The following is a 25,679-nucleotide window of genomic DNA, read 5'->3' on the forward strand; positions in this document are numbered from 1 at the left end:
GTAAGGAGTGCACAATAGTATGATAGAAGGGAACATTATAGTGTAGCTGTTATGAGATGAGATGAAATATTGCATAGTGTAGCTGTTATGAGATGAAATATTGCACAGTTTCTGAATATTGCACAGAAATGAGATATTGCACATTTTTGTTTGTTTTTAAGTTAAAGATAGGTTGTTATGGTTGCCGGCGGCTGAATGGAGAGGAATTAAAAAGTCTGATCGCCTCAGGGAGGAAAGACCTCCTGTGGCGTTCAGTGGAGCTCCTCGGTGGTATCAGTCTACAGCTGAAAGAGCTCTGACAGGACGTCAGTGTGGCATGCAGGGGGTGATGGATGTTGTCCATGATGCTGAGGAGCTTCTTCAGCATCCTCCTCTCTGACACCTGCACCACAGACTCTAGCTCCACGCCAAGGACAGACCCAGCTCTCCTGATGAGCTTGTTGAGTCTGTTCGCATCAGCTGTCTTGAGCCTGCTGCCCCAGCACACAACAGCGTAGAAGATGACGCTGGACACCACCGAGTGGTAGAACATCTGCAGCATGGTCCTGCAGACATTGAAAGATCTGAGCCTCCTGAGGAAGAATAGGTGGCTCTGACCCTTCTTGAAGCTGGCATTGGTGTTAATAGTCCAGTCCAGTTTATTGTCCAAGTGGACACCCAGGTACTTATAACTGTCCACAATGTCCACCTCCGTACCCCTGATGGTGACTGGGGTCGGATGGGTCCTCTGTTTCCTGAAATCCACCACCAGCTCCTTTGTCTTTGTGACATTGAGCTGGAGGTGGTTCAGTCCACACCACTCCACAAACCTGTCCACCACGCTCCTGTACTCCTCCTCCTGGCCTCTGTTGATGCAGCCCACGATGGAGCAATATCTCTTAACACAAACACGATTACATAACAGAAGATATGTACTGAATTTGGATAGCTACGTATGTGAGAGTCATATTTTCAAAAGCAAGTCTCCTTTTTGACATGACGAGAGTAACTAAAACTAGAGGAGAAAACCAAACTGAAGTATTGATCTGTTAGGGCCGGTATTGATCTAACAGCAATTCCAACATTGGTAATTCATTCATATTGATACTATCAATATTTGGATTGATCTGGCCACCACTGTCATAATCAGTGTTCTGTTCTGACAAACTGGACCTCCACTTCCTCTTTGCCACGGTCCAATATGCCATGAGTTTATGGCCAGTTTCACTCTTTGTAATTTGCTACAGTTGTTTAATAAATGTGTTTATTTTTGCACAAATTCATGCAGCCTCTGCTCAAAAGGTTCTGCTGTTTTCAAACTCTCACAGTTTCACGATTCAACAAAACTCTGCCCCTACAGTTTTCTGCCCCTGTTGGTCTTTACAATTTCAGCTTCCAGCAGACCAAAGTACACTCAACTTGAACACAGCATACACGTGAACAGCTTATTCTGTATCCATATGCATATACTGCCAGTGTAGAGCATAAATAAGCCACTGCATGCATTCATTTGTCCCACTGTGTGGAGGCATATGTGAATAGCCTTGTCCAATATGACACTACTGTTATGTTTTGTCTGTGTTATCTTTTTTAGTTGCAATAAGGGGAATTGAAAACCTTTTCTCCAAATATCACCACCTGCTGTGGCTGAGAGCAACCAAGAATACTTTTGAGTTGAATTAAAAACAACAAAGCATTAATAAAAATATTTGTATATTTTTTCAAATACCAGCTACCTTCATATCCTCTCTCACTACATCCAAATCTTCTCCTTTGTCTTCCTCAAGACCTCCTGCCGGGTAGTTCCAATTCCAACATCCGTCAGTTGAAAGATATGAATCAAGTGAATCAAGGCCTTCCAAGTAAAATGCTTGCCATTGTAAGACTGGCTGAAAATTTGCAAAAAAACAAATCAAAGAATACATGGTACAAGAGGTCAAATCAAAAGCACCACAGGAATTCAAACATGAGTTAAAATAGGTTTTATTCAAAGAGGGGGATTTTTTTTTTTGAGAAAAAAAAAAAACATCAGAAATTATTTCCAAAAACACAAAATAAATATTTCATATTAATAGAACAGACACTTGCTTCTTTATCCTCTGTATTAACAACTATCTCAAAGACAAAAACAAAAAAAATGTTATGACTTTCAATAATGAAAATATACTAATAATGTTTTGAGATTTTAGGATTTTTTTTTATGACAATGAAGTAATAGTAAAAATATCAGGATATTTCAAGCATTGTTTGCATCTAATTAAAATTTAAAGACTAAATACAAAAATATCTACAAAAATATTCAAATACAGGATTTTTTAAGTTAAATATCCACTGCTTTTATTATTTAGTATAAAGTCTAATCTGCTTTATTTTAAAATATTCTGATTAATTCTGTGATTCAAAACAGATGTTCTTTGGAGTGTTCCTAGCAGGTGTGCTGCTAAAATCATCGATGTTACAGAACAATTATATAATGCTAAAAAAAATATTGAGTCTAAAGTCTAAACTGCAGCTGCTACAATTGTTGGCAGATTCCTCTTTTTTGCAAGTTTCTGGTAGGCAAGAACACATTACAGGTCACTAATTCAAACCTGTCCTCAAACCTAGTGAGCAAAGCAAAGACATGACCCTACCTTATCAAGGAGATTTGTTCCCTCCAGGATTGGAAGACTTAAATTGGAAAAATAGATATTACTTTCTAAATAATGCCTACAACCTATAAGAGTCATGCTTAAATTGTAAATCTTAAATATTTTCTGACAAGAAGGGGAAAAAAAAAGTGTGCCGGACAGCCTCTGAGCTACTAATAGTAAATTCAAATCTGTATTTTCTATGCATCTCCATTCAGCTTGCAATCATCTTTCTCAAGAAATGCCTGTTTTTCTGCTGGCGTGTCAGGTTCTGATTGGTTGGTCTCTGGTTTGTTGGTTTCAAGAATGTCCTCTTCTTCTTCCTGTCCCTGTTGTTCCTGGTTATACATTGGTGTTTTCCTCTTGAAGCAGCCACACTTTGGAAACAAGAAAAATATGTAAGACAAAAGCCAGACCATGTTCTCAACTAATTGCATTCATTGATGATTAAGCTCTATTGTCTGACGAATCACAGAGGTATTGGAGTGAAAAACATTAAAACTGGCTGATGATCACTGACCTTGTACATAATAATTGTTATTATAATCAACAGCAAGAATCCCAGTCCCGATCCAGTTGCGATGATGAGTGGTCGATCAAGTGGAATTACAAACTCCACATAGATTTCCGTCTGTTTAGAGAAAATTAAAACTAGAATTCTTTACCGATAACAACTTAATTGTATTTGTTTGATGGATTTTACCAGTTTCTTTGTGGGATCATTGTCTTTCTCCAAGTCAGTCTCATTGCTGTCCTATGTAAAACAGAAGGTAAATACATAATTTGATGGAAATAAATCAGGGTAAATCAAAATGGATAGATCAAACAGGCAGTTTCAGTTTAGTAAAAACCTACCTTGTTTTTGTGGGAATCCAGAACATAGCGTTGTTTGTCATAATTGACATGTATAAAGCTTTTAAACTGTACCTTTGCACTCTCTCCAGTAAATCGTTTCTGAAGAGGAATATTCTGTGAAGTGGAAGAGCCACTTTAACATGTGCATGCACACATACGTGCACCTGTGCATCTGTGTGTGTTCTTACTCACAGATATATACTGTTCAATCTCCCTAAATTGTGCATCACCGGACAAAGTAAACTCTGTGGTCGATTCTTTATCCATGATGAAACTGTCACATACTATGATTTTGCAGTGTTTTTCCGGTGAGCAGTACTGAAACAGATTTGTGATTTTATTATTTTTCAACATACATTTTAATACCTACTTTGTGATACATTTTGCATTTTGAATACTATGCATGATTTACTTACTTTTGAGTTCCAGTCAGAAGTGTTTGTGCATTGACTTCTATTCTGAAAATATTAAAGTGAGAATGGTTGGAAATGTTTGACAAATATATGATTGTATAATTAAAACAGTAGTGGCAAGGACGTTACCTCCTGAACAAAGATGTGATAATTTTTTATTTCAAAGTTATAGCCAAGCTTTGTTGGCAACATCAGAGAGACACTGACGGGAAACGGGTGCACACCAAGATTAGCCACCTGAACACAGTTTTAAAGAGAGTTGGTTGTTAAATCTTCACGTTGTCACGGCAAAACTTGCCTATATAATGTTAATGGCACTTTTACAGATATTTCCTTTCACTCTCCCCTGTTCATGTCATATGAAAAGTGATTAAATGAATGAAAAAAAAATAACCTCACCATGTATCTGGCAAATATTTTTTTTGGACCCTTGTCTTCCAATGTAAAGTTAAGGTAGGAAATAGTGTCTTCACTCCTGTGAAGGAACAGGATTATGATCATGGTATGAAAGATGATGCTGAACAGACCCAAACACCATTAACATGGATTGTTGCACTTACACTGTTATAGCCATTTCTGCTTCAAATTGCACTGGAAGGCTCTTGGTCAAAGATGCTCTACTGGAGTTGCTGTTATCACTGAAATGGCAGATTGTATTACTAGGTATTAATATGAATCAATTACTTGACAGTATCTAACATGGAGATTCATGGGCAAGGGTTCACCCAAAATCTTAATTCCTGAGCAAAATATAGATGTGTAGTTCCTTTTTGTGGTAAAACATAGTTGTTTTTGCTGATAAGAGTTTTTCTGGACACCCCTTTTCCTATTCTTTGAATAAAAAAATGAAATATGGCATTTATTAACATATTGATCTTCATCTTCTTTTCCTTTCGGCTTCCTCCTCCATCTTCCCCTATTCTCTGTATCCTCTTCTCTCACACCAAGTAACTTCATCTCCTCTTCCACAACATTTACAAATCTTCTCCTGGTCTTCCTCTAGACCTTCTGCTTGGCAGCTCCAATTCCAGCATCTTTCTACCGATACATTCACTATCCCTCCTCTGTACATGACCGAAAAATTTGAGTCTGGCATCTCTGACCTTATCGGCAAAACAAGTGCTGTCCCTGTGATAGAATCATTTTTAATACTATCTATCCTTGCCACTCCCAAAGAGAACCTCAACATCTTCATCTAAGCTTCCTGTCTTCTCTTCAATGCCACTGTCTCCAAACCATACAGCATCGCTGATCTCACCACTGTCTTATACACCTTTGCTGTCATTCTGGCTGATACGCTTTTATCACACATTACCCTTGACACTTTTCTCTAGCCATTCCAACTTGCTTGAACCTGTTTCTTCATCTGTGCTCTCCATTGCTCGGGACTGCTGACCCTAAGTTCTAAGTACCTTCTTTATCTCCACTCCCTGTGGCCTCATCGTTCCACCTGGGTCCCTCTCATTCACATAGATTCTGTCTATCTATGACTAACCTTCATCACTCTCCTTTCCAGAAAATATCTCCACCTCTCTAGATTTTCTTCCAGCTGTTCGCTGCTCTCACTTAAGATCACAATGTCGTCTACAAACATCATGGTCCATGGAGATTCATGTCAAACATCATCCATCAGCCTGTCCATCACCACTGCAACAAGAAGGGTCTCAGAACTGACCCTGATGCGGTCCCACCTCCACTTTGAACTTCTCTGTTAGACGTACAGCACACTTCACCACTGTCTCACAGCTTGCATACATGTCCTGCACCAGTCTAACATACTTCTCTGTCACTCCAACCTTCCTCATACAATACCCTAGTTCATCTCTCGGCAATCTGTCATATGCTTTTCTAGGTCTACATAGGCACAATGCAGCTCTCCCTGACCACCTCTGTACTTATCTACCAGGATTCTGAAAGCAAATACTGCATTGTACTCTTTCTAGGCATGAAACCATACTGTGGCTAACAAATGCTGACTTCTGCTCTTAGTGTAGTTTCCACTACTTCCCATAACTTCATTGTATGGCCCATCAACTTAATCCCTCAATAGTTATCGCAATTCTTCACATCTCCCTTATTCTTAAAAATGGGTACCATCACACTTCTCCACTCCTCGGGCATCTTCTCACTCTCAAAGATCCTATTGACTAATCTACCGGTAACCAGAAACTGTACAGCTGCCTCTCCTAGTCACATCCATACCTTCACAGGTATATCACCAGCACAAACTGCCATCCACTCTCCATCCGATTCAATGCCCTCCTCACTTCACTTTTTCTAATCCCTGCATGTTATCTACCATAGTCGCCTCTTCTACCCTTTGCCCTCTTTTCCTTTTTCTCATTCATCAGATCTTCAAAGTGCTCTTTCCATCCTCCCATCACTCAGTCAATGCATTTCTAGCTCAATCCTTAATCACCTAAACCTGTTGTACATCCTTCCCATCTCGATCTCTCTGTTTTTGCCAACCTGTATAAATAATTTTCTCCCTTCTTAATGTCCAACCTAGCATACAAGTCATCATACGCCCTTTGTTTGGCCTTGTCTACCTCTACCTTGTTTCTGAACATGCCTTCCTCCTCTCCTTCTTTGACCGACAGTAGCCCAATTTCCACTGGTACCCTGTAGGTTATCTGCACCAATGGCCATCATTGTTAAGCCAGGCCCCAAATCCAGTATAATATTCGATTCAGATAAGTTCGATTCACATATTTGGGTTTTAGCACAATTTTCATGCCAGATTCCCTTCCTGACGCACCCTTTTCAGTTACCGGGCTCAGGACCTGCTCAGAGAGACACTCGTTTGTGATGGATGTAAAATCCAATTACTTTAACATAAAGCTGGCATGAATTACAAATTGTTCCTCTGTACCTTTGCCCTGTGACACTGATTGAAACAGTATCATTCCATTGATAGCCATTCAAGATGTGGAACGAGGCCATAAATGTTGCCTTTAAAATAGAGAAGACAGCATTAGTTTTAGTGAAGAAACCAGAGACAGAGTGAAGCTGGGTAGATTTCTGAAGGATAACTCACGGATGTTTGGCTGCGATACACAGGAAGGCTGATGCCACATGTTGTCCTGTTCAGGACATCTACCGGATTGTCACAAACGAAAAGTGTTGGCCTGGTTGCCTGATAAGAAATGAACAAATGCTAAAACTGAGGCTCCAAAGTCCTTCTTCCCATCATTTTGAAAATAAAAAATCATGTAAAAAGAAGTATTTCGAAACTCTGTGCTGGCATGTATCCACACAGTTTGATTAGGTGTATGGGCTTAATATACACAAAGTTAACTTAAAATACATTAACACATTAAAGTATTGTTTTATCAAAATACACTGAGTGTTGAGAGACAAAATTAGCACAAATCATAAAAATTAGTTTGTGTGTTGAATCCTGTGAGCTCATCAAGCAAAGCAGTGCATACACACTGTGGCCACCAACATTAAAATTTTGCTCTCGAAGTTTGTGACATATTGTGCCGTAAGTAAAAGTGCTGTCTAAATTAAAATTGTTGGTATATATGTCGGTATACATTAGAATTGCACATGGTTTTTATACAGCTGTTTGAGACCTTTTTCTTAAATACACTCCACAGGAAGATTTGGATCCCCAGAGGTTTCAGGTGAATAAAAGGAAAAAGGTCACTTTGCACTTCAACTTGCATTTTGCTAGTGCAGAATGTATCTTGCATTAAGTGTCCACTTTATATAATGATTAGAAAGCGTTGAATAACCTTTGTGAGTTGTAACGAGGAGAATGACAGGCCTGGAGGGTAGAATATTGTCAGGTTGGTGTTATATGAGTCGTCACCATGATTGGTCAATTTAATAGACACCTTGAAACGGTTATCCTCTGCTACAAATAATGAAGGCCCCCTGAAACACAAAGTAGATCCTCTTATGTATGTATCTTTTTTGGTTTATTATCTTGCGGCGATGTATACACGATTTTACATACTCGAAGCTGAAATCCACCTCTAGATCAGCAATACATGTATCATTTTTTTTACATTCCTTCTTAAAAGGCACCTGGAAAACAAAACAAATTTAAATAAAAGAAGTGACTTCTTGAATTAGTAAACATCTTTAACACATCATTCCATTGAAGCACAAATGCACGTTTTCTAATCAACTCTTTTAGGCAGGTGGAAGATGGATAGAGACTATATCTAAATGCCTACACATAATATTATTTGGTTAATTGTTTTCATACTAATAAATTATATATTTTACACAGCCACATTTTTAGCAGTATCTTAGTACGTACCTCAATGGCAGTTTGTCTCTTACTGTCCAAGTTGAGGAAAGCACTCACACCCTCACTTTTTACTTGTGAAAAGTTAAGCTTAATGACGACAGGGGATAATGTATCTTTCACACATGTCTGCAAAAAACAAAGAATGTGTTAATTCCGGTTGACAATTTTGCAGAAAGGTTAACTGGTTCACATAAATGTGGGTTTGAGATGTGATTGCTCATCATATAGTTGCTTGACAGTGATGTGATAATAGTCACAAATGATGAGTTAGTTGTGGTAGTAATAAGTTAATGAGGCTTAGTAAGAAATCTCCTTACAGGCATGTGCAATGAAACGTTGATGCAGGTCTTCCACTCTCTCAGGTGGCAGACAGAAGTTAGGGTCCCAGACTCTCTGTCATGTGATTTAAAAAAGCCTCGATGTGCTTTTCTCGTGGGATCCACATTCAGAAAATATGAAATGTTTAGCCCAGAGTTTATTCCGCCTGAAGAAAGGGAGAAGAAGATTTGAATGTAGAAGACTTAAGCAAGACGGTTATTGTCATTATCATTATATGTCATTTTCTTTATGAATCATTACTAGTTGTTCTTTGTTTTACTTATCACATTGCTTTGCTTGTTTTTAAAATTTGTTTTTATAATAATTTGAATATTTCTTTTGCTAAATATTCTGATGTTCTTCATGTTGATTTTGATTTCATGAGAAGATATTTCCAAATCAGGTAACTACTTTGAGTATCAATTTTGAGTATTTGATTTAACGTTATGTTTGATTCAGGCTTTTTCTCTTTTTTTTTTCATAAATCTATGCATGAATGTATAATGCACAAATTCCTATAATTTCCTATTAATGTAGGATGAGACATTTTTTGAACAATGCATTGCCAAAGACAGTAATTTTGATTTCCTTTTGTTATGATATTGCATCTGTAATGTTATTTGAATGATTTCTCTGTAATGTTGTCTTTACTCTCAAAAATTTGAGTAACTTGCAGCTAATATTATTTGCAAGTTTATGCGCCTCTTAAAGCCCATTTGGCTCTGTACTAATGCTTAGCTTAGATATAAGGCATCTTCTTACCTATTTTGTTCTTTGTTGTCTCTTCCATGACAAAGCAGATGTTTATATTTGCCATCGGTAGATTGACGTTTGTGTTGCTCAAGCAGTCAATTTTGTCAGTGTTTATCTCCTTCGGTTGAAAAGACAGGTGAGCCATAACATTTAACACAGGCCAGGACCTAGAAGACAATGAATAAATTAATTAAAAAAAATCTAAAAGGAATTATTAAAATGTAATACACTAAAAGCCAGTTTTTAGAGCTGTGTAATTGTTGTGATAAAATTACAATGTTGCAAATAATTTTTTTTCTACCTTGCCATTCAGTGAACATTTGGACAATTGAACATATATACATAGATGAACCATGTATGTATAGCGTGTGTATGTGTGTGTGTGCATGCATGCGCACCCTGTGCAGCTTCTTGTGGCAATCAAATTTCTGACACACTCACTGACATGACAATTTTGATAACTTTAAGTGTTGTCAAGCAAGACACTGAACCCCTAACTGCTCCCCTGGCGCTTGTCGACAGCAGCCAACTGCTCGTGGTTCATCCATGATGGGTTAATTGCAGAAAACGAATTTCCCCACGAGGGATTAATAAAGGTTAAATTTGGCACACTTATTAGGAAGAAGCTCTGAGCTACTTTTAAGCGATCAAGGCTGATGCTCGTGCAAAGTAAAAATAAGTGACATTCAAAAATGCATACGCTTGCAAGAGATCCAAACTGATACGTAAACAGTACCAGCTCCTGCACCTATGCACAAAACGTGTTTTCCTACATTTGGATGCAAACTATAAATTCCCATTGGTCATATGCTCATGTGTGTGTCCATTTGATTCAACCTCTTGTTTCGATCTTTGTCCCTGCAACATGGAATATGTATTTAAACCTCATCTGGAGTAAAGATGGTATTGTGTCAAATAAGCTGTGCACAAGATAGTACTTTAGAAGGAGTTAGCCTGAAACACATTCCATTTCCAGAAAAACCCAGGTCAATAGTACATATTGGTGCACAGTGAAAGAAATAAAAACTCTGGCAGGTTAAATTGGTCAAACAGTCCTTAAAAACAATTTGGACTTGGCTATGACAAACCAGTGATTCAAATTTCATGCACTCTATTGAAGACTGGGATTTTAAGAGAACGGCAGATGTCACCTCACTTTTTTAAGATATAATGGCATCTGAATTTCTGAGGATTTACTTGTTTAATTGAAAATATGTAGATATTTGAGAGCTTGCATAATGAGCGGATATGTTAAAACCTCTAGCCAAAGATGGGGATTCAGATGTTGGTGAAGAATTTGTAACAGATACAAATAAGCACAGTATATTTGCATAATTTCTTGCTTCCTGCATGCAAATTAAATTAGAGTGTCTGTACCTTCCTCTTAGCATTGATGGGGTTTCAAAGTGACAGTTTTAAGCCCAATTTCAGTTTGCTCGCTACATCTCTCTTTGAAAACCCAAACCCCTGACACACACTCCACAATAAAATAAATAATCAAAATAAAGTAAATGAAATCAACATGATTGATTGTTGATTACAAGCATTTTTCCAAAGAAGAGAAATGCTGTTGTCTCTCAGAAATTGACATTTTGTCTCCAGACCTTAAGACAACAGCAGCGCCATCAGATCCAACCACAATATCAGGCAGTCCATCTTCCCCCAGGTCAATGTCCCCGTTGATGGCCTGTCCAAAGAATCTCAGGCCAGGCTTTATTTTGCGTCCCATTATTCTCTGGAATTACATTTTATCATTGATACAATCAATAAATGATGTGTGCATGTGTTACTCTTCAAAGATGGGGTTAAGAGAAATGCTGACCCACATTGGAATTAACGGTAGCTTTCCACTATAAGACAGACTCATCTTGTATTCAGTTTAGTTAATTAATAACAAATGAGTTAGGTATAAAAAGCAACATAAAGATTACAGTCTATACCCTGCTCTATGAAAAGTACCTTTAGATACATTCTGTTGTGATTTAGTGCTGTACACAATATTGAAATGCATCAAACTGACTTGAGTTACATCAAGGATAAAAACAAAAAATAAGAGTCCAGGTTGACATGTGAATACGAAGACATCCTCAGGGACAATTTGATATTAGAAACTGAAGATAATTCATGACAATTTTAAGCTGTTTTTATGTTACGCTGGTAAGTGATTGAAAGTAATTGCTCTCCTTGAGGAAAAGCTACATTAATTTATGTTAATATTTTGTCATTTTCAGGTTCAATGTTAAATATTAACTTTGACCTCATTTTCAGATTTAGGATCAGCCAAGTAGCCAGACAGTAATACCCAAGGCATGTGACTGAACCTACATCCATAATGTATTTACCAGTTGAACTTGAGTTAATGATTTACCTTTCGATCTTAAGCTGTCAACACTCTGATTTTAAACAAGTCTTTCTGATTCAAATTTGACACCTTTCCAATTTTTAACTGATGTCATTTAACTGAAATCATCGTATGAAAATCATTTCTATATCATATCAACATCTTTCTAATGTTAAATTGAAGTTATGCTCTGTATTGACAGAGAGCTGAATGTTACACGTGTAACATTACAAACAATACAAAGGGAGATGTAACATTATAAACCACGTGTTGAAATTATTCCCATTTATCATCCCCACTGTGGAATGATGAATGTGACCCAGAATTCCATCCATTATGTTAATATAGCCATTCTTTCCAATCCTACAGGTAGCATTTAGAATCCTGTGTCAGGCTTGAATTGAAAGATTTGATAAACTGTGGATAACGTTATCTGTATATAACATAATTTATAAAACAATCAAATCAACATTTGCAACATTTTCCTCCTGTTTTTTTTTTAAGTAAAACAAAACAAAAAAAAAAATAAAAAAAACACAAAGTTGTCAATATGTACCTGACTGAAGTCGCTGCGTATCCCCTTGTTTCGGTCACCTAGGTAGATGTACACAACCCCACTGTTTTCATCCTCCAGAGGAGCACCAACAGCAACGTCTTTAAGTCCATCTCCATTCAGGTCAGCAAGGCTGGCTATGGTTGTGCCAAATCTGCCCATCGAAGGCGCTTTCATCCAATCTTCCTTTTTCAGTTGCAGCTGTGGCATACAAACAGTTAGGATGGTAAATGAGTTTTAGCACCCAAGTGAGGCTTGGCATTGGCTCACCCCATCGGTAAGAGAGTAGATGTATATCTGTCCTTCAGCCCTCTCCTGATAATGGAAGAACATTGGCGCACCAACCAGGAGGAAATCACTGTCACCATCTGTGTTGACATCCAACGTGCACAGCTCTGCCCCGAAGTAGGAGCCAATCTGTAAATATGTTGGGTGTCAGTTTTATTTATGTTATTTGGGAAGATCAGTCGTTCACTGAGACTTTTGAGTGCTGTTTAAAAGCTGACATTTATTCATGATTCTTCAAAGAAAACATGGTAAATTAATAAATCTGTGCTATTTTCACAGCATAACCATAGAAGTCAATGTCTCTACACATATTAAGATTGAAAAGCTGAAGTGTCTTATTAAGATGAAACGCAATCTTTAATCAAACCTTTTTGATAGTGAATCAATTTTTCAGTGACAACTTCACAGTGATGTGTAGCGTAATAACGAATGCCAATCCACCAGTTTGTTTTTTCTTGTTTTTATATATTTTCTGACTGTAGTTTTGCCCTTTGCTTTTTTTACTTGCATTACTAATTTAGTGAAATACTAGAATGAGTAAAACTCACATAGGCCCTTTTCAGCACCAAAATGTAAATAAACAAGCTCCCGAGGTGGACTCAAAACTGTCAGAGATAGGTGTGCAATGTGCACGCCAAAAATGATACGATTGTGCTCCTATTTTATTATTATCCTATTTATTATTTATTATTATCCTATCAGGTGATCTTCACCACCCTCTTATCCTCTTATCCTCACCAGCACCTGATCACTCCACTCCTCTCAGCTCTGTAGCTATCTGCATTTCTCATAGCTGTATTACTGGTTATAACATTTTCTCTTTAACAGCATCTGGCAGCTGCTCATCTGGTTACACTATTTTTGGTTATTTTATTTTATTATATCGGTTAGGCTTGTATATTCTGTCAAATTTTGTGTATTCTGTATAATTGTTCCTATAACACCTCTGTATTATCCATCCTGTAGAGTTACTGTATAAGACATCTGTATAGTTCTATCCATATATTGCCATCTATTAATCATACTAATCACTACCTATTTGAACATAATTTGCACATAACAATTATCCACCATACTTGCACTAGCTGTAAAAAAAAAAAAAAAAAAAAATTGCATGCATTCTTTAATACTGCATTTATCTGTAAATACAGCACATTCTGTTCATATGCACTTCTGCTTTTTGCATTTCTGATTAGATGCTAACTGCATTTCATTATTTTGTATTCTTACATGTGTAATGACAATAAAGTTGAATCTAATCTAATCTTATCTTATGTTTATAAAAGTTCAATGTAAAAGGGGTTAACAGGTGTTATTTTGTTCTTAGATATTGGCCGGGTACCATGCATTCTATGATGATCTGGTTATGTTCCAGTATTTCTAGATTAAAGAAATTACTTCAAAGTACTGTACACCAAGATGTGTTTTGATGTGCCCAAGTGCGCAACACTTGTTACGATTCACAATCTTCATGACTGAAAAAGATTTCACGAGTGACAGCCACCAACCTGGTCTCCATTTATTCTTTGGGCTACAGTCCAGTTCTTCTCGTTCTGTCTGAAAAATACGACCTGTCCTGTATGGTCATATCTTGGTGCACCCGTAAAGTACAGAGGCGTGTTTTTCTTCATTCCCGAAGATACTGCATATCCTGTGACAACACACCATTGCCGAAATATTATACCATGTAAGTGAATCAATATATAATTGGGTATGTTACTAAAAGTGTTGATAGGAATATATCCGCATTTATTGCCCAAATAATGATGGAATCAAGATTGAATTTTCTGCTTTTGTCGCAGTCCAATTTGTATGTAATACAAACGTCACCAAAAGATAAAAATAAAAAATAAATTGAAATTAAAAAAAAAATATGCTTGATAATTTAATAAAAGGGTAAACTATGGCTAGTACCCATGTATGAGTCATTGTGCATGATTGGATCTTCAATCTGTCTCTCAATTTCTCCATGGCGTTCATACAGTGAACCACGCCAGCTGTTTGATCCAACTGAACCAAGAACCAAGGTGTCCTGTCAACGCAAGAACAACAACATATCAAATCAAATGTATTTCTGAAGACCAGTTATTTGGACAAATTGTTGTATGATCAAAGTAACAAGGCATATAGAGGGAACACAAAATGATGTGACCTGCAGCTCATTCCTGTGTTCAAGTATTACATACATTTTAAAAAAAATCAAAGAACTACAAATAGGTTTGTTTTGTAAGAAATTATGCAAAAGGTTGTGTGATTTGTTATGTCTTGAAGTCTGAACAATGCTTGTGAGTGCAATGTGTGAAGGGAATCTGTTTTTGCCAGCCTGAGAAAACATTGAAACAATATGTACGGATATGTACGGATTTATCCCACAAGAGTGAGACAACCTTATTCATCAAAAGAAAATTCTAATTATATTTTGTGGCATGTTGTTATAGTGAAGACGGTTGTCTTGTGTCTTTAACCGTGTCACGATGTGCTGGGGCGGACTCGAGCAGGGAACCACACTTCGGGACAGAGATGGGTGGAAAGCGCTTTTAATTGGGTGAAGTTGCAGACTGGACTGGACGGTTTGCAGACTGGCCGAGATGCAGACAGAACGGCAGAAGCTGGGCCTTAACAGTTCGGATTGCAGACTGGACGGGTTGCAGACGGGACGGGTTGCAGACGGGACAAGACGAGTTGCAGACGGGACAAGACGAGTTGCAGACTAGACGAGTACAGGTTGCAGACCGGACTGGACGAGACGAGTTGCAGACTGGACGAGACGAGTTGCAGACTGGACGGCAGAGGCTGGGCCTCAACAGTACGGGTTGCGGGAGGGAACAGAGGTCACGCCGGCCGTCTGGGCCCGGCCGTGACTCGGGAAGGGAACAGAGGTCACGCCGGCCAACTGGGTCTCGGCCGTGACTCGGGAAGGGAGGTCACACCTGGGGTCCGGTCATAGCAGGGGTGAGGTCCGGGTTGGCAAGGGTGGGGTCCGGGTCGTGGCAGGGTCCCACAGTAGTCCATGAAGACCACAATCCCCCGGCGCCAGGCAGAGAGTGCCGCTGCCCTTTATAGGGATCTCGATTAGCGGCATCTACTGCAGCTGGCGCAGATTACAACGGGGATCAGCTGTGAACCCTGACAGTACCCTCCCCTCAATGGGCGCCTCCTGGCGCCCCACGGAGCTGGCTTGGGTGGGTGTGGTTCCCAGAGTCCATGATGGCCGGGGGATTCTGTCACGATGTGCTGGGGCGGACTCGAGCAGGGAACCACACTTCGGGACAGAGATGGGTGGAAAGCGCTTTTAATTGGGTGAAGTTGCAGACTGGACTGGACGGTTTGCAGACTGGCCGAGATGCAGACAGAACGGCAGAAGCTGGGCCTTAACAGTTCGGATTGCAGACTGGACGGGTTGCAGACTGGACGGGTTGCAGACGGGACAAGACGAGTTGCAGACGGGACAAGACGAGTACAGGTTGCAGACCGGACTGGACGAGACGAGTTGCAGACTGGACGGCAGAGGCTGGGCCTCAACAGTACGGGTTGCGGGAGGGAACAGAGGTCACGCCGGCCGTCTGGGCCCGGCCGTGACTCGGGAAGGGAACAGAGGTCACGCCGGCCGTCTGGGCCCGGCCGTGACTCGGGAAGGGAACAGAGGTCACGCCGGCCGTGACTCGGGAAGGGAACAGAGGTCACGCCGGCCGTGACTCGGGAAGGGAACAGAGGTCACGCCGGCCGTGACTCGGGAAGGGAACAGAGGTCACGCCGGCCGTGACTCGGGAAGGGAACAGAGGTCACGCCGGCCGTGACTCGGGAAGGGAACAGAGGTCACGCCGGCCGTGACTCGGGAAGGGAACAGAGGTCACGCCGGCCGTGACTCGGGAAGGGAACAGAGGTCACGCCGGCCGTGACTCGGGAAGGGAACAGAGGTCACGCCGGCCGTCTGGGCCCGGCCGTGACTCGGGAAGGGAACAGAGGTCACGCCGGCCGTCTGGGCCCGGCCGTGACTCGGGAAGGGAACAGAGGTCACGCCGGCCGTCTGGGCCCGGCCGTGACTCGGGAAGGGAACAGAGGTCACGCCGGCCGTGACTCGGGAAGGGAACAGAGGTCACGCCGGCCGTGACTCGGGAAGGGAACAGAGGTCACGCCGGCCGTGACTCGGGAAGGGAACAGAGGTCACGCCGGCCGTGACTCGGGAAGGGAACAGAGGTCACGCCGGCCGTGACTCGGGAAGGGAACAGAGGTCACGCCGGCCGTGACTCGGGAAGGGAACAGAGGTCACGCCGGCCATCTGGGCCCGGCCGTGACTCGGGAAGGGAACAGAGGTCACGCCGGCCGTCTGGGCCCGGCCGTGACTCGGGAAGGGAACAGAGGTCACGCCGGCCGTCTGGGCCCGGCCGTGACTCGGGAAGGGAACAGAGGTCACGCCGGCCAACTGGGTCTCGGCCGTGACTCGGGAAGGGAAAGGAGGTCACACCTGGGGTCCGGTCATAGCAGGGGTGAGGTCCGGGTTGGCAAGGGTGGGGTCCGGGTCGTGGCAGGGTCCCACAGTAGTCCATGAAGACCACAATCCCCCGGCACCAGGCAGAGAGTGCCGCTGCCCTTTATAGGGATCTCGATTAGCGGCATCTACTGCAGCTGGCGCAGATTACAACGGGGATCAGCTGTGAACCCTGACAAACCGTCATATGTTGTCATCTTTTGCATCATCCAACACCACTCATTTCCTCAGCTATTTGCTCAGCAGTTATTTTCTCAGTTATTTGCTGTATATTTTGTTCTTTTAGTAATCAGATTTATTTTTCTGCAGTTCAACAATTACTCAAATGCTCAACATCTCTCATTCTTGTGATATAAATCCGTCCAAGTAATTGATAGTTGATACAGTTTCAGAATCTCTTTCAGCATAAATACATTCAATGTTTTCTAACAATTTTACCTAACATACAATTGAAGAGAAAGACTCTAAATTTGCCACACAGCTGTGTAAAATAATGATTAAATGTTTCCTATTCAGAGTCCTGGCAAGATGAGAGGACAGCAAATGATGTTTCAATGTGATATTATCAGTACTCACTTTGTAGTAGGCAGCACTGAATCCATTCTGGGACATTTCTTCCTTCAGGTCCCCAGCCAGAGCCAATTTTGAGTCTAAACATGAGAGAAATCCTGAATAATTTTTACCTGCAACGCCATTTTTTTGGAACGAGGAAAGAGAGATGAAAGATATACCACCTTCCATTTTGAAGATCTTTTTTTGTAAGTTCTCCAGTAGTCCCGTCAGTCCATTATAGTTCTCTATCTTGAAGGCATTTTGTTCTTTTGGGTTTGAGGCAATAGTTCTAACTTTATCCAGGTTGTCAATTTTGACCTTAATATGGTCAATTAAGATAAGAAGAGCATTTTCATAATTATCAACCCGATATTAGGGGGAGGGGGGTGCTTGGATAACAAATAAATGAGTGTGACAAAATTGTTTAAGTGTAGCTACACCAGTATAATGATGTCACAACTTACCCCAATGACAAAACGAATTATGTTTTTTTCATCATATTTGTTAATGATTCCATTGTGATCTCTGTCACTGGGATCTCCATCTGTGATCAAAACAAGAACTCTGGTTGCATCAGAAGAAGCACCTGCATTTCTATTTTCCAAAACGTTTTCCCTAAAGAACAAAAGAAAAGGGAGATAATGGGAATTCTGTATGATGTGCAAATAGCATTGTTCAAGTAGAACTGCATGTAAAATTCCTCCAGTTAGATTGTTGTATTTCATTTTTTTTTTAGTGTCTATAACCCGTTATCATGTTTTAGAAAGATTTCCTTCCTGGTCATTCACTCAAAACAATTCATATTGTGATTGATTTATTTTCTTTAATGGATTTTTATTGTTTTTTCACAGAAATCTTACTATACATTTGTAATATATGGAAACTTTCTAATATATTTTTCAATCGTGTATTTGCTGTCTAATCAGTTTGTATTAATCTATCACAACATGGTGATTGCACAATCTGTCTTTGAGGTGTTCTGAATATGATGACTTTTTCAAAGGTCCGCTATTGATACAAGAGACCAAATATGATACCTTGAAAAAGTCTCAAGAGCTACACTACAACATAGCCAGAAAAGGCAATGCTTTGTCTTACCATAACAATTTATTTTTTTAAAATGATAATAATACTATGTGTAATATTGAAAAGTCATCTTCTTGTATGGTAGAAAAAAACAAAGTTTGTTACATTACTGTGGATCATGCCAGGATGCAACTTACAGCACAAACTGTAGGGCCAGGTGGGTGTTGGTAAGCTCTGCCATATGAGGTTCATCATAGAGCTTTTTCAGCGCATCACCTTTATCATAATCTCTGAAGTCAAAAACAGTCCGGGAAGATGTACTGAACTGAACAGCTGCAAACTGGGCATGAAGAAAATATTTAAGTCACCAAAAAAAAAATCAAGTTTTACTTTAACTTATCAATATAAATGTATTATACTCAGAATATTGTGAACATAAACTTTAGAAAGATGTTAAATACAACAACTGATTAAGTTTTACCAAACAATTATCTAGATATGTAATGTAGTAATAATGTGACAGAGCTTAAGCTGAGACGTTAACAAATATAATCTGTAAAATTTCAAAACAAAGCTCAATGTAGACATTTTACAATGCTTGCTGGTATGACAAGTTTAAAAAGATAACATAATAGCAACTTGACAAAGCTTGTAATGTAGCATATACCGGTAATTTACAAAAGTTGTCCCATGACAAATTAAAAAGACTCATGTAGTTATTGAAATGAATGAATTACAGTTTCACAACTAAATTATATAAGCATGCTTATGAAAAATGTTGATGGTTTCTACGGTTAAATTGCATATCGATATGCATATAACAATATATATAATCTAACATCCCACTGACCTTAATTGATGAGTTCATCAGGCTTTTCATTATATCCTCTATAAAGTGCTTATTTTTTTCAAAGTCCCTTTTATTCATACTCCCCGATCCATCAAAGAGAAAGACAAGATTTATGGTCTTTTTGGTGCATTCTAATTGAAAAATTCATAAGTCATGAGAATTGTTTCCAACAACACTGCCGGAAAACAGACACGTCTTTTACCTTGAAAAAATGGAGTGAAAGAGTTGATTTGCTCAAGATCAGCAGTCACCTTGTAGCACACACCGTTCAGATAGGTGTTATCATAACACTCGTGTGTTATACTGGGACTGCAAACCTGCATCACATATGAGGGGCGTTCATCATGGGTGTATCTCCAACTTTTAGTACATTCTAAAATACAAAATATCCTTCAGGATCCTTTTTTTGTTGCAAGTATCAATCATATTAAGCTCTAGTGGTCAGATTTTTCATTAGAACTAAATGAAAACTAACACATTTTGAAGGCATGGGTAAGATTTGTGACAAAAAACTAACAGTTTAAAGATAAAGAATTATTACAAGGGAAATAAATACAAATACAAATGAGATTGAAATTCTGCTTAGCTGTGACTTGGTGGTTGTAGTTGTTTTACCCTGTGTCAAAATTAGGATTGATATATCCGTTTTCAGCTTTGCACATAAATCGCATGAATATTACCAGCAAAATGTGATACAGAAATACAAATATCTCAATTCAAAGGTGCCACTGTGCAAATGTCCAATGTGGATTTTCTTTTTTATTCATAATAATTACCCTCCCCTCACACACACAAAATAGGTGACAATCTGACAGTTAAGAAACACTTAAAAAAGCTGAGACTCTTACAATGAATTGGGAATTTGAGACATCTTGAGTGATCGACAGTCCCAGATGCTTGACTGGAATTGTTTTGTTTTTGAAAGAAAGTTCTGGAACAGCGACAACAAATTAGTTCTTCTCAATTACATTTTTGCACATCTGCTAATTCACTTTGAATTTGATGCAAATACATACCTTCTGGGGAGAAATTGGAGATGATGTTGCCCCTGATAAGTTTGTATATCCCCCCTGTCCCATTCTTCTGAAGAGGTGCAGTGACCAGGATCCTATAAGTCAGAACACAATGATTAGGTTAATTATTTAATGGAGAGCCCTAAGCCTTATTTTTAATTTTGGTGTCACAAGAAAATAATGGTGTGCATTGGAGAGGGGAATAACATTACAGAAACTGCTTTAATGGAGAATATCTGTAAATAAGGTCAGGATGAACGTAAATCAGTTGGAATCAATATTGTCTTGAAGTATGATGAAGTATGAAGTATGAAGTATGATGATGATTAGAAATTAAAATTTAGCATTGAGCTATTATAATTGCTAGGACCCATTAACTGGTGGTCTTATAGGAAAAGCATTTTGCTGATATCTGTGCTGCCCACGACTGGCTCAGTAAGAACTCATGACACAGCATTAACAAACACAGGAAAGTTTTCAATACTTCTCGATAAAAGAAACTGCGTATCCAGTATAATTAAGAGTTAAAGATGTGCAAGCAGAAGATACCAAGTCCTATTAGTGTGCCATCAAAAAATTGTATTTAGAGTTATATTTGGTGACATTTGTGACTCAAGGCAAAGAACATGATCTGACAAATAGTTGCCCCCATCCCATACGCTCATGAAATGCACTGAACAATGTACAAGGAAGACACAATGTTACTCCATCGACTCAATGCTTCATCATTAAACTGTATAATTTGTAGGTCAGTACGAACCTATTTGTATATAAAGATAATCTGGCACCTGCTCTGACTCTTTTTCAGGCTGAAGAATCCCAAGTGACAGAGTATTGAATCCAGGTGTTTGAATCATGTGCAAAGAATTTAAAGATGTTGTATATATTTGCTTTAAATTGAAAAAGCTTTCATTAGATATGACTAATATATTTTCCTAATTTGTTGTTTTAATCTAATTTAGGAGTGAAATGTGGTTTTAAAAAAAGAAGCCTGTACATGCAATTAAATAAGTGTCATCTGCAGATTTCCACACAGAGTATTTTGTCCAAGGTTGTCTCTGCGTTGTTTACCAAGAGTGTTGTTATTGAACATTTCTATTATATCACTTGAGTGTGCAGGGAATGTAATTTTTTTTTTTGTATAACTCGGAAAACAAATATACGTCATGATCGACAGATAAAGTATGAATATGTTGCTGAGCACACTGCAATGATTGGCGCAGTTTTAAGTGAAAGAAAATGTGAAAAATATAAAAATTATGATCATACAATATAATTTTGCTTAAGATTAATAGAATAAATTCGGTGAGTTCCTCTGCCCTGCTCTGTGTGTGGTTTTATACATCCTTAGTTAGATACCGGTTGTCTAACTGCCTGCCCCCCTTGTGTTTGTCATGCAGGTGTTCTGTGTTGTCAGTCAGAACAGCTGACGTCAAAAAGAATACGAGCAGTCAAACAGCTCTTGCCAAACACCTTGTGCTGACTTCTTTCAACCCAGACACAACCGTTCAATGGGGCAGCTGACTTGTAGCACACCAAGGGGAAAAGCAGTATCATATTGTTCAGGTTTGAAGCCAATACTGTCCTGGTGTTGGTGACTGATGTGTTTGTGTTTTTCCACCAGTTTCAAGCCGGTGGATTTTCTTTCCTTTTGTCATCCTACCGGCAGACACCTAGACGGTGCAACATTCTCCTTATGCAGACTCTTCCATTTTATTCCTTTCTGTGATTTGAGCAGAACCTAACCTGCTTTTTTTTCCTTAGTTCAGTCACTGATTGTAACTGTACTTTCTTTGACAAGCTCCTGTAATGGTTTGTTTTTTTTATTTTATTTTATTTTTTTCTTGTTTTTTTTCTTTGACAAGTTCCTGTAATGGTTTGGTTTTTTTTTCTTTTTTTTCTTTTTTTGTCTTGTTTTTTTCTTTGACAAGCTCCTGTAATGGTTTGGTTTTTATAAACACTAATAACATCTGGTTTTATGTTGCTAAAATGTAACATAAATGGGAGCTTGTCTGGGATCATTGTTAAAATGATCAATGCAATAAATCTGTTTAGGTAAGGAGCTGGGATTGTTTAAAGTGAGTGCAGCTGGTTTCAATTGTGTGATTGAGTATTGTTTTTAGCCATGCCCATGCTTCCCCATGTTATTATGGGGTGTCATGGTGCAGGAGGTAGAGCAATCGTCTTTGGAAACCAAACATTCCTGGTTCAATTCCCTGCTCCTCCCAGTGTATCGGAGTGTTGTTGAGCAAGACACTGAAAACCCAAACTGCTACCTAGGCGCTGGTTGACGGCAGCGTACTGCTCATGATTCACCATTATGGGTTAATATCAGGGAACAAATTTCCCCACTGGGATTAATAAAGGTTAAATTATTATTATTAACAACTGCATTAAGAATGGTATGGCCAAAACAGCTGATCACGCCAGCTTACTTTATTCTGGATCTATCCTTAAATGGGATCTTGAGGCCCTAGTTATGTGTAAGTTGATGGAGCTTCTGTTGCCAGCAGCATCCAGTCTGAAGTCGAAATGCATGTGTTCAGTGACGGCATACAGTGAGGTACCAGGTAGGGAAGATTTGGAGGGTGAGCCTCAAGCTACGGCTGCCATTGCCAGTCTGAGTGTGCAAGAGTCAAGATGCCATGTTTTTTGTTTTGATGCTCTCTCACCAGGAAGTACTTTTTCTTAAGGTGAGAAATGGGTCAAAGTCCGCATTGGCCTTCTCCAAATGGAAACCAGGGGGTATGTTTGTACTACAGGAGATACATGAGGAACTCCTGTGTTTTGGGATCTTGGAGTGTGGAGTACTGGATCCCATGACACAGGCCATTCAGTCAGGGTGCAACTGGTCAGAAGCTGGTCTGCATTGCCAGTAAGTCTGATTTGCTTTCATTGTTGGTTGGTCTCCAAAAGGCTGCCCTTTGTTTCCAACCGCGACTAAGCTTTATGGACAGATTCCTTAAGTTTGAGATGGCTTTTTTTTGTATTTTCTATGTATAACAAGCACTCAGACTTTAGGAATTTTAGTGACCAGATACAACGTAATTCAAGTTCTAGTAAGAAATAATTAAAATCATGAAAATAGAATGAGAGTTGGAAACACAAACTCACCCTTTATTGGTTCCAGAGATGAACTGAAGAACTTTGTATCCAAAGAAAGTCTTGTGCTCACCCTCATAGACTTCAGAATTTTTCAGATCAATGTTGAAAGTCAAAGATGTAGGGACGGCTGGAAAAGAGACTTTTAATTTAGAATTACGAATATAAAATGAACAATTCTATTACTTTGGGAACATTCTGGAAGTGAAAGGAGAAGAAAGAAATTCAAGATGTGATGCTCACTGTTCGTGGCCGTGCATCAATTTTCCTCAACCTGTACCCTGCCCTCACTACAGATCACATGTTTTGCACCATTTCCAGTGTCCAAAGAAGGATCACAAATGCAAAACCTCTAAAAGTCTTTTCTAACCTTTCGATTTGTTGGATCGTCTGCAGGCACCTGGACCTGAGCGATGGCATGAAAACAATGAGACATATGGTTAAGCCATGTTCCTTTGGTCAACCTTGACAAATAACTCCATTTGTTATTTCCAGAAGTATTCTGATGAGAGTGCATGTATATCTGTGGGTTTATGGGACCAGCAAAAGAGAGGAGTACAAAAGAGAAGGTGAATGAGGGAAAAGAAGGTTCCATTATTGTGAGAGAGTTACGTAAAATCAGTTGTACCAATAAACCCAGAGACGTTCAATGTCAGTAGATGAACCAGCTGCAATGAATGTAGCTTTTTTTTTTTGTTCATTTCTTTTTGTAACCAATAAATTCAAATTTCCTCTAACATGTTCTGAGAGACATCCACTCTATACAACAAGTAATTTGGTGAGTTTAGATTAATGATAAAGAAAAACAATGCAAACTGCAGGTGAAATTTCAATTAAAAAGCGCAAAAATTTTACAATTTGGTGCTGTTACCTCGGTCCTTGAGAGAGAAATTATTCATTTACTTATTCATTTTAAAATTTTCTTGTCTGTTTCTTCATAAGAAGCCGCTAATAAACTCAATTTACTAGGCTGATTTTTTCAAACAGTGACTTTGTGTTTTATCTGTGGTCAAACACCGATCCTGTGTTTCTGAGCTTTTGCAACAAGGTACAATATCTCATAGGAAATACAGCTGTAACTTGGGTTAGGTTATATAGAAAAAACAAATTCAAAGTGCAAATGAAAACAACTTTCTTCAACACTTAAATTATTACTTTATCTCGCCTTGATTCATTCTTCATCTTTCATGGTTTTATCCTCAAAATGACAAGACAATTGTTAATTATCTTTAAGAATCGTCTAGAAATCATGTAAAAGGAATCCAACAATTTTAGCTTACCAAATGCCAGTGTGTAGAAGAGCAGGGAACTGAAATGCATCTTTGCATTTGCATCCCAAAGGAAATGATTCTAGAAGGGGGTTGAAATGTTCTCAAGAGCAATACTTCCTGTTTTGTAAAACAGGAAGTATTGGTGTGTCCAGGGTGTGCCCTTTTCATCTTCACTTCTCTTTGCAGAAAATTCTCTCTGCAAGATACTTTTGATAATGTGATCTAGCAACTACATAAGATCAATAGGATCAGAGAGATTTTTTTGTCTTTCTTTATCAAAATATTAGATCTAACCTAAGGTTGCATCACAAGCGCTTTCTCAAAAAAATCCACAAAAGGTTCATTAGAAAAAAAATTAATTATATCTTTGGAGTTTGTGTTTGAAGTGTACGATTATACTTGAAATAGTTCATGGAAGCTAGAGGTTAGAGGAATTCCTGTCACATAAGGGTACGAGTAATTTTAACTCTGCAGTCTTGCATTTCCTTTTTCAGTGCAACAGTATGTGACTTTTGAGGGGGATATTGATATGAGCCACGGGTGTGTGCATGCATTTGCATGTGTGCATGCGCCTGCATGTGTGTATGCATCTGCATGTGTGTTTTTTGTGATCATAGGTATTTATGTTTTTACTTTGTGTGTTCATGTTTTTACTTTGTGTGTGTGTGTGTGTGTGCGTGTGTGTGTGTGTGTGTGCGTGTGTGTATGTTATCTTATTACATTACATTATTACATTACATTGCATTTGGCAGACGCTTTTATCCAAAGCGACTTACAATAGAGGACATAGGAACTACAAATACACTTGCAAATACACGATGCACAGGAAATATACAGAACAGTCTTATATGTCGACTCCACTCAATCTGCATTTTATATATGCTATTTTCCCCTGATTTTGTGGCGCCCTGCAGAGGCCATGGCGCCCTCAGCATTTGGCTGTATTGCCTAATACACAGGTCTCAAAAGGCTTTTCAAATGG

At 39.1% G+C, this 25,679-nt stretch overlaps 1 protein-coding gene across 2 annotated transcripts; it reads right to left on the bottom strand.

Annotated features, from left to right (window-relative positions):
• Positions 1 to 1,946: 1,946 nt before the first annotated feature.
• LOC147216937 (integrin alpha-X) lies at positions 1,947 to 24,766 on the bottom strand. Of its 2 annotated transcripts, XM_086177135.1 has the most exons (31): positions 24,707 to 24,766; positions 23,439 to 23,556; positions 20,328 to 20,419; positions 20,160 to 20,242; positions 19,514 to 19,628; positions 19,312 to 19,442; positions 18,659 to 18,801; positions 17,900 to 18,050; positions 17,618 to 17,753; positions 17,460 to 17,533; positions 14,309 to 14,426; positions 13,903 to 14,045; positions 12,377 to 12,523; positions 12,110 to 12,307; positions 10,817 to 10,947; positions 9,222 to 9,379; positions 8,459 to 8,625; positions 8,151 to 8,267; positions 7,842 to 7,912; positions 7,618 to 7,759; positions 6,915 to 7,013; positions 6,750 to 6,829; positions 4,438 to 4,515; positions 4,277 to 4,352; positions 4,007 to 4,114; positions 3,881 to 3,922; positions 3,657 to 3,782; positions 3,465 to 3,578; positions 3,313 to 3,363; positions 3,130 to 3,240; positions 1,947 to 2,986 (listed from the first exon to the last, which is right to left on the bottom strand). In XM_086177135.1, the coding sequence occupies exons 1-31, from the start codon at positions 24,744 to 24,746 to the stop codon at positions 2,810 to 2,812; spliced, it is 3,537 nt and encodes a 1,178-aa protein (XP_086033261.1). In that variant the 5' UTR covers positions 24,747 to 24,766; the 3' UTR covers positions 1,947 to 2,809. The 2 variants fall into 2 exon arrangements, with proteins under 2 accessions (XP_086033261.1, XP_086033260.1); XM_086177134.1 differs by having other exon boundaries at positions 17,460 to 17,753.
• Positions 24,767 to 25,679: the final 913 nt, after the last annotated feature.

The sequence above is a fragment of the Fistularia commersonii genome, chromosome 29, assembly GCF_037954325.1.
Source record: "Fistularia commersonii isolate RoL2024-O1a breed Wild chromosome 29, RoL_Fcom_v1.0, whole genome shotgun sequence".
Lineage (NCBI taxonomy): Eukaryota > Metazoa > Chordata > Actinopteri > Syngnathiformes > Fistulariidae > Fistularia > Fistularia commersonii.